Raw genomic sequence first — 16,804 nt, forward strand, 5'->3', positions numbered from 1 at the left:
ATTTTAAAAATTACATTTAGTATATTATAATTAGATTATTTTTTCTATTACCCATTATAGTTTAAAAAATTACAATTTATGTCTTAGATTAACATAAATTCTCAAATCTAAAGAAATGATCATCTAACTATTTTACATGGATTATAATGACAATCTTGGAAATGAATAGATTTTTTTTATTGATTTTTTTTTAAAAAATTGGTAAGGATTATCGTACTTATAGAGTTTAGAAAGTAAAATGTAATTTTTCAAACTATAACAAATAGTAATTTCAACAAAATAATATGATACTAAGGGTAATTAAAAAGATAAAAAAACTAAAGAGGATAGTGAATTCACTCTTTACCTAAATACAATTTACTGTGGACAAGAATAATTAATTTATCATCTTAACCTTACCAACACAAAAAAATAAAAAAGTGTAAGCTAATGATTGGAGGTATGGTTGCCTATGCAATATAATTATTTTGACATTTGAAAATTGATAAAAATTTCCTTTCTTTCTACATATTTAAATTAGAATGATGTTTTGGAAAAGAGTTTATTTGCTTGCTATGGAGGGGTATTTATATATTTTTTTCTTTGTTGTATATAGTTAAATTATCATATTATCCTTGGATTTTGAAAAATAATTAACCAATAATGGAAGCTTCTTTTATCTTTTTATTTTTATAAGTACAATTAAAATACCAACTTACCTGTTGAGCTTCTTTTTTTAAGTTTAGGGGCAAATAGTGTTTTAATTATTTCATAATTGGTTTTTTTTATTGTTTTTTGGGTGTGGGGTAGGGGCAGGGGAATTCTAGTCTTTTAAAAAATAAAAAAATATATTGACATGTGCTGAGCATCAGCATGACAGTTATTTTTGAACAATGCATACGGTTGATTCTAGCGACAAAAAAACCATTCCAAGGTTGTTTTAGCTTTATTTTGGTGTTTTCTCCATGGATATGCGGATCATGCAATGATAAGAACTCTGGTTTGTTACCAACAACCATTTTTTTTCTTTCCTCGTATTTTCTCAGTCTTCGCGCCCTGCCACTTGATTTTTCAAGTTAGCCCCTAAACTTCTATTTCTTTTTTATTTAGTCCCTGTTCTTTTGGTTATGATTTTCTTCTTTGAAATAATTCATTGACTTGATTTTTTTTTTATTTCATCTTGATTCAATTTTTTGCTTTGTCAAATTTAGTCCTTATTTTTTTAATTGTTATTTTTTATAATTTAAGATAATTTGTAGAGTTGTATAACCGATTGAATTCTTCAATATTGAATTGGTTTGGATTTGAGCTTCCTGGATAAACATGTATCTAAAATCTCATGGATTGCAACCTTCAGAAATTAACCCGGCTTCATAAGATATGCTTTGTTTTTTTTTTATTATTATTATCTTTCAATATTTATTTAATTGGAGATTAAGCTTTATTTTTTTGACTGTATTCTATAACCATAGTTTTATCATTTTTTTATTTAATTAGGTTACCTAGGTCTTTTTATATGTTATTTTTAAAAAATTTATTTCTTAAAATAAATTTTATTCTTAGATTAAATAGAATTGATTTATTGAATATAAATAAATTTTCACTTTATTTTGATTTATTAGATTTGCTTTTTCAGGACGTTTCTCTAGCGACCCATGCGGTTTCTTTTTATGCCATTGTCTAGAATGTTGCAATTAGGTTTGAACTATCTTGACAAGTTTTTTTTTTTTTTATGATGAATGATGTTTGCATTAGAGTGACAATGAGTTTTTAACGGTTTTTTCTTTACTTTTCCTTCTAATTATAATATTAGTGGCTCATTTATTTATATTGGTTATTGCTAGATATATATTTTTTTTTTTTACATTTCATTTGCTATCCTTGCTTATAATTGAAATCAGACAATTAAATTATCCAACCTTATTGAATCCAGTAAATTTAATAATTGAAGTACGAAGTTTTTCTTGCTTCATTGAAAACATTGTCCTCTAAATACCCTTTTTGTATACACAAAAATTTTTGATTGAGCAAATTTTAATTGGCTCAACATCATAACACCGCGTCATGGTTATTTTCTGAAAATAATTGGAGCACCTCCCTGGAGAAAGAAAGGTAGGTGGCATCAAGAGTGAAGACATTAAAAAGACTGGTCACCCTCAAGGACCACAGACAGGGAAAACTCTGGCTCTGTGTATCATTTTAGGACCAGATGCTATGCAAGGCATTTTCGGCCCCGACAAGATCCGACCCATCAGGATCCATGCAAGGAAGTTCAATATCAATACAGCTGGAAGAGTGATAGGGTCTGCAATATTAGCGAGAGAAGGTGGACATTTTTTGAAAGGTGTCCTGGACGCCAAGCCCAGTTGATAGCTGGATAGTAATGGGCCCATTTAGCTGCCTGAATGTCCACAGAGAGAGAGCGAGAGAGCTGATTAAAGACAGCCATTCTTTGCATTTTTCGTTTCTTTTCGTTAAATTGAGATGCCAAAGAGAATAAAAAGTTACTGGAAATTGTGAAATTGTCGAAGGCAATGCATCCAAGTTATAGCATTTAAAGTTGAGCCATACTGTCTGGTTGCTGCTTCAAGCTGTGGGTCAGGAACAAGTCAGTGTCAAAGCCAGTAGTGCAGAAATACATTTACTCCACCAGATTATTCAGAGTGTCAGTGACAAAAGGCATTATCTATCATGCCAGGGAGCAACAGACAACGATTCACACGCGCTAAGTGGAACTATTTTGTAACATTCAATTACGGACAAAGCTAATTGCCACGTTGAAATAATACATGCTCCTCTCCTATAGCAGTCTCATCTTCAATAACAGAAACCCAGGTCTCTGCAATTTTATCCACTCTCCCTTCCAGAATCTCCACTAAAGTGAATGCTCGCATTGTGCCTCTAGACCCTGGGGAAAACACTGAAGTTTCGTTATTCATAAAGTTTGTGTTGTCAGTTCCTTGTTCAGCAACTAATCTTCGAACTCGAGGAACGATGGCCCCATTCAGGTATATAGTCTTGTCAGCACCAACCACAATCATTTTCCGAAGACCATTTCCATATGCCAGCTCTTTATGCATGTGACCAAACACAACCAAGGGAATACTGATCTTGGTAGTCTCTTTTAGATGGGATATGGCTTTTGCTAGATCTGTAGATGGTAGAGTGAAATAGTATTCCATAATACAGGACAAATAAATTGCATGTTGTGTCTGTAACAGAAGATACTCATGACCACAAGCAGCTCAGTACCTGGATCACCATGGTCACCACCTCCAAATACCCAATCTTTCCCGCATATGTCATTCAAGTTAGAACCAAGGCCTGAAAAGAAAGACCAAATTGTGTCATTAAAAATAACCATTTCTTTCTAAACAACTATTCTGGAGGTAACTTTGCTGGTTATACACCTGTTGGTCCGTTATGTGCAAGAAATATAACCATATGGTCTTCTGGAGTGCCCAAAGCAGCATTATAGATTCTATCAGCACTTCCATCCATGTCTTGGACTCCATATCTGAAAGAAATCTTTTGAACTTAATTTTTTTGCTATATGGGGGCCACAATAAGTTCAAGGGAGAGACTCAGGTTTTTCTGAATCCAAGACAGGAAGAAAAGAAAATTAAAAAAAGAAGAAGAATGAGGCTCCACACCACAATCTCATCCACACAGTACAGAAAGTTGACTCTTTTGGTTATATGCTTGTACAGTTTTTCATGATTACATCAGCAAAGCAGAGACAACAAAGGAAGAGGATAAGGGCTTATAGAAGAGTGAGGCCCAGTTGAATATATTCGTGTGAAAAAAATCAACACAATACCTTACAAGAAACAGTTGAGAATGTAATGAGCTCGATACATTTATGTCCCCATACCTTACAAGTATTATTTTGGTTTTCACTTTTTAATAATTAGAGATCCATGTAACAAAAGGAAAAATATAAAAAGGTTATAAGAATGCATATTCCTGTCACAGAGATAGCAATACAAACCTTGCAGAGAGAAGACTTCTCCGGAATATCTGCTCACCACCACAAGAAAATGGCCGTCCACCAACTACACTGAGTTTTAGTGCAGGGAAATCTAATCTCTTGTAAGCTACATGCTCTTCGCCAAGACTGCTTGTTGCAGACAGAACATTTCACAACTGAATTTCATTTCAGTTTTGCGTGCATGATGTGTAATGTGCTAAACGAGAAACATTTTCTATATTTTGTTGTCTCCATTACATGCTAGTTACCATAATGTGAGATTATATAAGTGATGGGACATAAATAAGTGAGCTGCCAGCAGGAAAAATGTGTATATTCTCATATTTACAGGCTAAAAAATTCCAACATCCCTATGAAAGTGATAATGACAGATCCAAGATAATTAAAACATTTCCAAGCATACTGTAGAACATCCTGGATCACATAGTAGATTCAATAGCCTGAGATGCATTGATTGCATGGTTATCGAAGCATAATTTCATTTTGATTAAATATTTAATGCCGCTGTCCTGTCCCTTAATTTCCCCACCACACCACTATAGTTAATGACTGATGAACTTTTTACCAAGAACCAAAAACCTGAAAGTATGGTATCTTGAAAATGGTGGCTCATACAGCCACATATTTATCTATTTCATTTTCCTTTTGTTGTAAAAGATCAAGCAAGTATCTAATCCAATCTCTTATTTCAACGAAAATTGCAGCCATTACATAAGACCATTTATTCTCTTTTACTCTGTCAACGTAGACAGAGTTTACTATTGCCCTTTATCATCAAAGGCTTCCTATATTAGCCAGTCTAACTTTCAAGATTCAATCTCTCATATTATGTCTACCAGTCAAATAGGATACATTGAATCAAATACAGAAATAACTGAAATGGATACAGCCACGTGCGAAATATGTTAGAGAACAATGAGACAAAATAATTAAAAACCAAATATAAGCAATTAGAAGGAACAACAAGATAAAAAACATGACATCCTGTAATTTAGCATGCTTGCAGATAAGTTATACTCACCATTCCAGCTGACGTTGAACACCATCCTTCCTCCTAATATTCAAATCAAGGAAACCAATTACAAATTTATGAAGGATTAGAAACTGCACTTGTATTATTATTTACACAACACAGTTGTGATGACAAATCCTATGGCTTGCCTCCCAAAACTTGAAACAACAGGACTCCTAGTCCCAACAAATCACATGGCGTATAATCACCAGCATGAATGCATGTGGATATAAACAAGCACACACACCAATGCAAATAAATCTTTTACAGATGAATATTCTGCAAAGTATATGACTATTCTTGAAACCTTACTAATGTATAGAATCTACCCAACATGGATACTGTTTAAGCATAAGGCAACAGCAGAGTTAACTCACTTTCCCGAAAAATGTTGAGTCTTCCATGAATCATGGTTTCCTAAGATAACTACTTTAGGTAAATTAAGATCTGCAATGCTTTGGACGAGTTCCACATTCTCATTACCGAAGTCACCTGAAAATAATCAAAGAAACCTGTTCAAACAAAGTGAAAAAGATGACCAAAGGACAATCACTAAGAATAGAGTTTCCAGTTATGTTGCATATGCACAGTCAGAATGGCAAGACCACACTGAATGCGGGCTGAGAGTTTAGATTATCTGATTTTAGTCAAATTAATGGACATGCACAGAATGTGCTAGACATTTGTGAGCTGCGAGGAAATTCATGAAGAATTGGTGACCAGCATGCACATAGGTCCTTTCTAAATCAGTCACAAATATTTAGCTCACCAATTGCAATCGGATGAAAGGTTCATGAAGGCACCATAAAAAAACAAAAAACCTATCCAGGCCAAGAGTGAAACAGATAATGAAACAACGAGGGAGAAGAAAACCTGCCTGTGAAGAGCACCAGATCTGGCTGTATTGGACATGCAAACACATGTTAGATTCACTGAGAAAATCCATGAGCAAAGCGATGAGTTCAGAAGCTTAAAGAATTAAACCGCCCCCACCCCCCCAAAAAAATAAATAAATAAATAAATAAATAATAATAATAATAATAATAATAAAATCTGGACACAACTAAAAGTAAAGTGCCTATACATATCAGCGACCTATTGTTCTCTCTCACAACCGAAAGCTCCTTTTATCCATTGAGGGTCGGTCCTTTACCAAATATGATAAAATTCACGAATATTAGCATCCACTGTCCGCTTTAGAAACTCCAAATTTCACTCTGAATAATCACACTGAAAACCATTTATAAGCAAAACACATCGCCCCCACAAAACCCATTTTTTCAGTTTTAATTACCCCTAATTTCCAAACCAAAAACCGCTGGCATAATGTTATGTTAACAGAAGCAGATTGAGCTTCAATCATATCAGAAAAACCCGTTTAAGCACTTTCATTTTCTTATAAACAAGATTAAGAAAACAACATTAATTTGTTCGATATTTTACACTTAATTAAGCACCATGAGCAAATCGATCTTTCTTTTCCAAATCAGTAAGCGATGAACTAAAAAAATGCTTTAATGAAGACAAAAAAATAAAAAAAAGAGGAAAAAGAAAGTACCTGCAAAAGTTGAAGTGCTTTTGAATCTTCTTCAAGATTCCAATCATCATGCTTCGATTACCCAACAAAAACAACAAAAAAATTTAACACTGCATTAATTTGGCATGCAAATAAGTGAAACAAATTAGAAAGTTAGGGTTCCTAAGGCTAAAATCCAAATAAAAAATGCAAGCTTTAAGGAACCGAAACCCACGACGTCTCCAACGACTGCTATTCGGGCGGAGGCTGCCATTGAAGAGGAGCGTACGGTGGTCGGGTCGGGGGACGAGGTAGAGCGGTGAGTAGAGGAGAGAAAACAGAGAGCAGGAGCTGGCGCGTGTATTAACGCGCTTAAGCTTATCATAACCTTTGCTCTGTTTTCGCGCGCTAATATACCGGTAAAAAGAGCTGACTAAATTTTTCTTAACTACTGTTTTGGATTGTTGAATAGTGAGCGAGTAATTAACGAACTCGATGGTCTCCACGTCATGAGGAGATGCTTTATCCCTTTATGAACCGTTAGATTAGAATAAAGAGGATTAGTTTATATATTTGGAATTAAGTTCCCCGTTACAATTATGAAGACTTTGACAGGCAATTGTTTGACTTTTGCTTAAATTGACTTCTCCTCTCTTGCATCAAAATTATTGTAAGACTTCGACATACATTTAGTTTTATATATTTGGAATTAAGTTCCCCGTTACAATGACCGAATGCTCCCAGTTGAGAGCAACCATGAACGCGCTTTTCAGTAAAAATATGATATTTTTAAAAATATTTTTATTTAAAAATATATTAAAATAATATTTTTTTATTTTTATAAAATTATTTTTAATATCAACATATTAAAATAATTTAAAAATATAAAAATATTAAATTTAAAAAAAATTAAATTTTTATCTTTGCATCCCCAATTAGTCTCGTCTATTTTTACACAAATAAACATAAGTTTTTCAAAGATTTAATAATAATAGACGAGTATGCAATGATAAATAATTTATCAAAAAACAATAACATTCAAAATGTCATAGATATTAAAAGAAAATTTAAAGTTTATACAAGTTTAAATCTATAAATATATAAAAATAAAAATTTATAGTAAACATGTTTTCAACACAAATATATTAATAAAATTCAAGCATACATATTAAAAATATATTCAAACTTGTAATTGTTATTAATTTAAAGTTATAACATGCATATTAATAATATTAAAAAATATATATTTAAATTAAAATAAATGTTGGTGCTTACTTGTTAATGCACTTTAAAATAATACAACTTTTATTATTGTAAATAATAAATTATTTTTCACTAAAATTTTATTGTTATTCACTTTGTACAACTAGAATATTTAAAATATTCCTTTTAGGATTTCAATACCATTTTAGTTTAGAAAGATTTTTTTTAATAAGGTCTTTAAATCAATATAAAATAACTTAATTATTTTTCAACGAAGTGAAACCAAGCTTAAGATTTGGGAGGAAACACAATACAAAAAAAAAAAAAAGGAGAAAAACACAAAAAATGAGTCAAGGAAGAGTGTGTAAAAGTTTGAAAAAAAAATTTGTAGGAAACTCTTCATTCACCTCCTTTTTATAGTTAATTTTAAAAGCTAAAATGTTAAAGAATTAATTATGATAATAATGAATATTAATTCACAATATTATCAACTTTTAACTAGTCATTATTAATTAAGGATTAAATTCGAACATAGTAGCAATAAATATGAATTCTTAAGCTAAAATAATTGTTTAGATTTGTATAAAATGCTTTTAAAAGAGGCCAATAACATTCATGGGCTCAAGTCCAAGTTTAAGGTGATAAAAAATATTTTTTTATGGTTTCAAATATTATTTTACAATAAAATCAAACCTAAGTCTTGGTCTGACGAAGCACAAATATGACTAGGGACAGTATGCATGCGTGTAATTTTAAGCCCAAACCCCACTTGTTTTGGGATATTTTTCTTATTTAGGCCAATTTCAACTTTCCAACTTTTCATTTTATAAATACTAAGAAAGTTTTGTTTATTTTTTATATAAGATATAGTTTTTTTCAACTTTCTAACTTCTTACTTTATAAATACCAAGAAAGTTTTGTTTATTTTTTATATGAGATATAGCTTTTTTAGAGGGTTTTAAGTTTCATTAGAATAAGTCAATCAAGGATTCCTTTAAACTAATTCCTCATTCATCCATAATTTATTTAAATCATATTAATATTTTGTGTTAAAAAACCTATGTTAGCTATTAAATTTTAATAAAATTTTAACCTATAAATTAAATGGATCCTATTTTTAATTTGTCTTCAAATATGCTTATTGATCATATTTTAACAAATTTTTCAATTCCCACAAATTAATGGAAATTTTCTAATCAATTTGAAAATAACTCAAAGATCTATTGGGAGATACTGATTTTATAAATTACTATATATGGACAAGTAACTTTGATTTTGAACATTCTTTAATGAAATATTATTAAATTTACTTGGCTAAATAGTAAACACAATGTCTTGAACTATTTAGTCTTTTATGTAAATCAAAAGAATAATACTTATATAGTTCTTTACCTAGATGTTCCTTTTAGTTCTTATTGCTGTGTTTAATTTAACTTTGAATAAATTTTGGATTCATGAGTGATTCAAAGAATTAAACCTTTATCAAACTTCTTAAACAAATGACCATGTTTCTCACTTATAAATATGATCTTTTATTAAGAGTATTATGTTATACTCCATTTAGTGTACCAAGATATAAAAATTATTAAGAGCACAATTCACCCTTCATTATACTACAACTAGTCTTATTTCATTTTAGGAGTAAATAAGAAATAATATATTTCGACTGCTACTGAGAATGTTACATGATTTAGTTTTCTATTTGAATATAAATCTTGGAATCTCCAATTAATAGGTACGATTACCATCATTATACTATTTTATTTTTAAAGGCTTTAATCACATTTCCTTCGATGAATTATACATGAGCTCTCTCGCCAAAACTTTAGTTAAAAATTCATAATATTTTTCTTTGACTTTACATAGTTAATAGAAATAATTTCAATCAAGAGCAAATATTTAACAATATTATATCTATGATGTATATGTCTAGACTTATTATTATATATACTAATTTATGCCTTTTTAATTATTGACTGACTATCATAATGGACATAAATAATTGCATTGGTTTTGGCCAACTTATAATATTCTTTAAGAAATTCTAAATCAATTTAATTTTCTTTCCAACTTTATTAAAAGTAATAAACTTAGATATCATTATAGATCTTACAATACATGTTTATTTAGAGAATTTACATGACACAACTACTCTAAAAAGTATAAAGATATATCCATTTATGGATCTTAAATCTTTAGTATAAGATATCTAATTAGCATTGTTATCCTTTTTTAATATTATTAGGTCATTAGTATAATATAACCTATAGTTAAATGTGTACCTCAAATATTTGAATGTCTTTTTTTTTCTTAATGACTCATACTTAGATTACTTGTAAATTTACTTAAATTACTAATAAAGTAAGCAATATCAAATATTGTGCAATTTCTAACATGCATTAGGTTTCTAATTATTTAAGAGCATTCTAATTGATTTATTTTCTTACCTTTATTCTTGATATAGGTAAATATGTGTTAAAATGCTCCACCCCATCTTGTTGTCTAAATTCTTTGATAACAAGTCTAATTTTATATTTATCAATAGTGCAATAAACTTTAATCTTTTTTTTGAAAATGCACTTATGGCCTAATAATTTACTTTTGGAAGGAAGATCTACTAGTTCTCATATGTAATTATTCATAAAATATTTAGTTTTATTATTGTCTAATTCCTTCTAATAAAAAGTTTCCAAATAGAATATTTCTTTATAGTAGATTCAAGGTTTATTTTTTGACAAGTATATTAAAAAATTAGGACCAGATAAAGAGGAAGAGTTGTTATTATGGAATTTTGTTTTGAATGTACTAGGTTGATCATTTGATGAATGGGTAAAGGATTAATAAGAAAAAATCCGAAAGAAAACATAGTTTTTTTTTTGACATTTTTGTTTAAAAGATAAAGGAATTGTATTGTAATAATAATTATTTATGTATTAACTTGATTGTGTAAAATGAAGTTAATGCAAGGGTAAAAAACATTTAATATTGAGTTATTAAAATTACACAGAAAATTACCAGAGGGGTATTGGGACAAGATCTAGTAGATAGAGGAATTGGATAGTAGTAATAATATTAAGGTTTAACTTATTGCGAGAATGATTCAATTATACTATAATATTATAAAACTTGAAGGGCTGCAAAAAGTAAAAAAAAAGAGAGAAGGTATTTACTATAAAAAAAAAACTGCTATGAACTAGTCATAAGTGTGTCGGTACAAAATAGAAATTTAACGTTGGAACTCGTTCATTTTTGTTGTAGGGTTTTAGCTATATGTTGCTGCTGCTGATGTGGTAGGGATTTAGATGGTTACAAACTGGTAGTTTTTACTGTAAATCAATCTTTCTAGTTATTTAGTTAACAAAAATGGGTCCTTTTCTGTTGCCTCGTCTGTCTTCCTTCCTTCCTTTATGTCTGTAATATCTTAATCTATGCAAATTCTTCTTCTATTCTCTCATTCAAATCATGCGGTTAAGAAGACATGGGTCACTCTGTCTTTTGTATTCTCTCTTTCAAATTACTTCCGGAAAGAATCTGAATATTCTTGGAATTGTATTTTCCCTCTGTCAATTAGTAAGTTCTGTAGCTTGAAAAGGAGAAGAGCGCAGCAAGCATGACCTCGCCTCTCTGTGTTTCCAGGATTAACATTAGATGTACAGAAAACAGAAGGTGTGGAGTCCTAAATCCAGAGCAATGATAGAAGCCTGGAAAGAAAGAAAGATGAAATAGTATAAAAACAAAGTCAAGGAAAATAGAAGTATAGACCTCAAACCTTCTGCAGAAGGAAAAACTAAGAGACCTAAAGATCAGTTCAGTAAAGGCTGCATTTGACTTTGAAATTCTGCCATTTGCAAGTCTCTTTCTCTCTCACACACATTTATGTATATTCAATGCACTAGAATAGGAAAGCACCCCTCAACCGTCTCTTAGAACTAGAATAGTACTGGATCCACCAACATCAACTTGCTATGGCACACGATTGTCCACATGCCTTTGATCCTGCCTATTGTATTGTGGGAGCATTATGGGAGTAGCACCGCCCCTTTGAATTGTAGCCATAGGCTGGCTAACTGCATTCAACAAAATCATGGCGGATGTGTTTTTTTTTACTGTCTACAAGTTGATTATCCATATGAAATACTCTATAAATTGTTAGTTTCCTAGCAACTTCCCATCAGCTATCAAGGGATATTCCTCATCTTCAATATGGCAATCAACATCATTCCTCTTTTCTTCTCCATCTTTCTTGTTTCATTTCAGCCCCACTTCTCCGTCGGCCAAACTGTTGTCAAAGGTGGTTACTGGTTTCCTGGTAGCGGCTTTGCAGTTTCTGACATAAATTCTACTCTTTTCACTCATCTTTTCTGTGCATTTGCCGATGTCAAACAGCCAAACATATCAAGTTACAATCTCATCTTCAAACCAAGCTCAATTCCAAACCTTCACCAAGACGGTCCAACAAAAAAACCCTTCAGTGAAAACCCTTCTATCAATTGGTGGAGGTGGCTCCGATGTAAACACATTTGCTTCAATGGCTAGCCAGTCAAGTTCTCGTAAATCATTTATTGATTCCTCTATCAAGTTAGCAAGGTCTAACAATTTTCTTGGCCATGACCTTGACTGGGAGTACCCTTCTGATTCTACATAAATGAACAATTTTGGCACCCTTCTTACTGAGTGGAGGGCAACTGTGGTCACTGAGGCTAAAGGTTCTGGCAAGACACCATTGATGTTATCTGCAGCAGTTCTTTACTTATCATATTACTACTCATCCTCGGTGACGTACCCTATCCAGGCTCTATCAAACAGCCTGGATTGGATTAATCTAATGGCATATGATTTTTATGGCCCAGGATGGTCTCCATCAAGCACGGGACCTCCTGCTGCTTTATACAATTCTGGGAATCTAGAAAGTGGAGACAATGGGATCAGGTCCTGGATTCAGGCTGGCATGTCTGCAAAGAAACTAGTACTTGGCCTTCCCTTTTATGGCTGGTCATGGCGTCTGACAAATTCGAATAATAATGGCCTTTTTGCACCGGCCAATGGACAAGGCCTAGCAGGAGATGGATCAATAGGTTACAATCAGATCAAGCAGTACATAACCCAAAATAGAGCTACTAAAGTATTCAATGTCACTGTTGTTACAGACTATTGTTACAGTGGAACTACATGGATTGGCTACGATGATACTCAGAGTATCTCCACCAAGGTTGCATATGCTAAAGGGAAAGGCTTATTAGGTTACTTTGCCTGGCATGTAGGTGCCGATGACAATTGGGCCCTTTCTTCTAAGGGTTAGTGTGGATTAGACTTGTGTACGTTGAAAGGGTAGTAGCTCTACCAAAAAACTTCATTGTTACAACAACACTAAGAAACATATATAGATGCAACTGCAGAAATTAAAGACTTTACACAGCACCATAATTTGTTCTTTGATTATCTGTCTAGTTCATGTCTTTCTGATATAAGATTCTTACCGTTGTGGCAGCATTGCAGACATGGGGAGCATAGACAAGAGCTTGTTCCTGATCAAATAATAACCAAGAGACAGAAACACAGAATGTTTCTTCGATCAAATATATATCCTTTGGCTTGTCCTTTACAGCAAAGTTAAAGAATTAAACATGTACTACTGTCATGCTTATTGTGTTATAAGCCCAAGTTAATAAATGAAACGGTTGAGAAACTTTTCTCTATTAATTAAAAAAAAGTGCATATATTATATTATTACCCCACTATACTAAATGACTTGAAAAACTTAAAAGAGCTGCTACTGGTATTGTTGTTCTTCATTTTCTACTTCTGTGGTCTCATCAGATGGTGAACTGACAATTGATGATTTTATTTGGCTCAAATTGTGATCATATGTAACTAATTTTGAGAAAAAGAAAGACTAAATTTCTATACCTATTATTTTTGAAAAGGAAGAGATGATTAATTTCTTTGACTTTATTGGTTATGGATTTTTCTAAACAGCGTCAGAAAAGATTAGGTGGCTGAAAAGTACACAGAAAACAAGATATTTAAGAAAATTACAAAGAAACCACCGCATAGTGAATCCGCAATTACTAGAGAGGAGGTAAACAAGACTTCTACAATACCATGTTGTTTTCGTGTGTATTTTTGAAATGCTAAGCCAAAGGAGCATGTATTTATAAATGTCGTGTTGAATTTTGCCTAAAGTTTGAAAAGTCTTCAGAAGTTTGTCACAGGGAAGATTAGCAGAATTATCCAATTGTTCCTGATTCATGCGGCTACCTGAATTAACTTTGACCAAGACACTATCTAGATTTGTCAAGAATCATTCTTCTAGATGGGTTTCAGACTTTCAGCTGATCAATTTGACCATGGCATCAATCACTGTTGTATCTTATCTGATTAGATGTTTCGTGTGAAAATGTCAAAGTTGGCTATATAATAGGACATTATTTAATTTGTAGAACCAGCTTTACATATCAAGCAAGACAGCTTAGCACCTCTGATCAAATATGGCTGCCAGAACACTTCCATTCTTCTTAACTCTCCTATTTCTGCTTCAACTCCACTCCTCAGCTGGACAAAATGCAGTTAGAGCTGGATACTGGTTTCCTGGTAGTGGATTTCCAGTTTCCAGCATCGATTCCACCCTTTTCACTCACCTTTTTTGTGCATTTGCTGATCTCGATCCCCAAACTAACCGGGTTATCATCTCGTCTGCAAACCAGGCTCAATTCTCTACCTTCACGCGAACTGTCCAACAAAAGAATCCTTCTGTCAAGACCCTCTTATCTATCGGTGGAGGAGCTGCAGATGAGACGGCCTTCGCTGGAATGGCAAGCCAAGCCGGTTCACGCAAATCATTTATTGACTCTTCAATCAATTTAGCGAGGTCTAATAACTTCCACGGCTTGGATCTTGATTGGGAGTATCCATCCACCACTACTCAGATGACCAGCTTGGGTCTACTTCTTGCTGAATGGAGAGTCGCTGTGGCCAACGAGTCTAGGAGTACAGGCAACACTCCATTGCTTCTATCGGCAGCAGTTTTCCGCTCATCAGATTATTACACCATCAACTATCCAATCAGAGCTATATCAAACAGCTTGGACTGGATCAATGTAATGGCGTATGACTTCTACGGTCCTGGTTGGTCAAATGTGACAGGACCACCTGCTGCATTATACAACCCTGGGACAACAAGGAGCGGGGATTATGGAATCACAACTTGGATCCAGGCTGGTGTGGCAGCTAATAAAATAGTACTTGGATTTCCCTTCTATGGCTGGGCTTGGACGCTTGCAAATGCTAATAACAACGGCTTTTTCGCACCAACTGTTGGACCCGCTATATCGAACGATGGCGACATCGGCTATGCACAGATCAACAATTTCATCGCTCAAAATGGTGCAAGCGCACTTTACAATTCAACTTTCGTTTCCAATTTTTGCTACTCTGGCACAACCTGGATTGGATACGATGATAAGGAGAGTATTTCGACTAAAGTCACCTATGCCAAGAACAGAGGATTGCTTGGTTATTTTGCCTGGCATGTTGGTGCTGATGACAACTGGGCTCTTTCTCAACAAGGTTAGTATGGATTTATCGGTAATTCAATTTCGTCCCGTCCCTTTAATTTACCTGCAGGGTTCTTCTAACAATGTATTAACACCATTGTTGTGGCAGCGGCATCTACATGGGGAGCATAGACACAAAACGCTGACAGGATAAGCATATAGGTATCAGTATCTGTATACAGAGTTATACACTATCTTAAGAAGACGAGTAAGCCATATTAAATAACCAATATGTTTCCATGATATCCTAATATTTACCTATGGAATAATAAATTACATATTTTTCCCAATTAGATTATCAGTTTCTACTTACTGAGGCAGAGTCGGCTGCCCGCAGCTCTCAAGACTTCCAATACTTGAACTGGATTTCTGTGATGATTTATAGCTTAGCTCCAAAAATCTAGGTGTGCTTTTTTATAGTTGAAAAGAATTATTAATTAAAAACAAATTAATAGAATTAAATAACGGGGTCCAAAGCCCGAAAGGAAAGAATCTACATGTGGTTGACACGAGGAGTAACATCCCCCATCATGTCACCATACGATAATAAGATAAACCCTACGTGTGATTTTTTTATCGAGTTCTTTTATAGTAAGTTGATGGCCAATCACGTTTTGTTTGTTAAGAATGTCTTGGTGTTTGGTTCAGAGACGTGGTTGGTCTTTTTTAAAAGATATAGTTATTTTAAAGTATAAATCATATCTTATAAAAACAAAAAGATATAGTTATTCTAAAGTATAAATCATGTTTTTTTATGTGGATTCCATTAAAAAAATCAATCATACATCGATCCTAAACACTCTCGTAGAATTAAAAAACAGGGAATCAAAGATGAAAAGGATAGGAAATCACCTGTCGTACAATTAAAAAACAGGGAATCAAAGATGACAAGGCTAGGAAATTAGGTGATGATTTAGAAGTTTTTGCAAAATGTTTAGGTTGGTCCTTATACTTTTTACTTTTTAATTTTTTAGTTCCTTTGGTTTGAAAATTTTAATTTTGATTCAAAACTTTATTTTTTTATTATTTTTTGGTCATAACTTGAGAAAAAAAAAAGTCGTTAGGTTTTGATAAAGAAGATAGAAAAAAATTAATTGGTGTTGATTTCAACCACGTTTAAGATCAATCATAATATCAACGATACTTATTCGATAAGAAAAGTTCTTTTAAGATCTTACTTATCCTTCATCTTGTTTGAGATGATAGATCCGGGCTTGATAAGGTTTTTTGGTTTTAGGTTAAATTTTGTTTTTTGAATAAATAATTTGCTAATTTAAACTCATATATAGATTTATTTAGGTTTTTATGGTGACTTTTTAACTATTTAAAGTAGTTTGTGATCGAATTAGAAGTGATGCATTATTTGTTCATTAGTAAAAAAAAAATTAGATTGAACGGACAGCATGTTGTATACCCAAATAAAAAAAAAAGAAGTTTAATAAGTAATCATATGAGCTTGCTCTTTATTTTAGGCCCAAGAGCTGGTTAATTAGGCATAGACTCCTTTTAAAAGTTTTTTAAAAAGAACTTTACTTAGATAAAATCAATGA

General features: G+C 32.5%; 2 protein-coding genes and 1 pseudogene across 2 annotated transcripts; 2 read left to right on the forward strand and 1 right to left on the reverse strand.

Annotated features, from left to right (window-relative positions):
- Positions 1-2,588: 2,588 nt before the first annotated feature.
- Positions 2,589-6,952, reverse strand: LOC105131943 (Calcineurin-like metallo-phosphoesterase superfamily protein). Its single transcript, XM_011035171.1, has 9 exons — positions 6,734-6,952; positions 6,541-6,591; positions 5,860-5,881; positions 5,360-5,474; positions 4,992-5,024; positions 3,971-4,096; positions 3,390-3,496; positions 3,232-3,303; positions 2,589-3,130 (listed from the first exon to the last, which is right to left on the reverse strand). The coding sequence occupies exons 1-9, from the start codon at positions 6,881-6,883 to the stop codon at positions 2,745-2,747; spliced, it is 1,062 nt and encodes a 353-aa protein (XP_011033473.1). The 5' UTR covers positions 6,884-6,952; the 3' UTR covers positions 2,589-2,744.
- A 4,781-nt stretch (positions 6,953-11,733) lies between these two features.
- Positions 11,734-13,383, forward strand: LOC105131944 (chitotriosidase-1-like; annotated as a pseudogene).
- A 740-nt stretch (positions 13,384-14,123) lies between these two features.
- LOC105131945 (chitotriosidase-1-like) lies at positions 14,124-15,547 on the forward strand. The gene is made up of 2 exons (XM_011035172.1): positions 14,124-15,267; positions 15,364-15,547. The coding sequence occupies exons 1-2, from the start codon at positions 14,190-14,192 to the stop codon at positions 15,384-15,386; spliced, it is 1,101 nt and encodes a 366-aa protein (XP_011033474.1). The 5' UTR covers positions 14,124-14,189; the 3' UTR covers positions 15,387-15,547.
- The last annotated feature ends 1,257 nt before the right edge of the window (positions 15,548-16,804 follow it).

The sequence above is a fragment of the Populus euphratica genome, unplaced genomic scaffold (assembly GCF_000495115.2).
Source record: "Populus euphratica unplaced genomic scaffold, PopEup_1.0 scaffold73.1, whole genome shotgun sequence".
Classification (NCBI taxonomy): Eukaryota; Viridiplantae; Streptophyta; class Magnoliopsida; order Malpighiales; family Salicaceae; genus Populus; species Populus euphratica.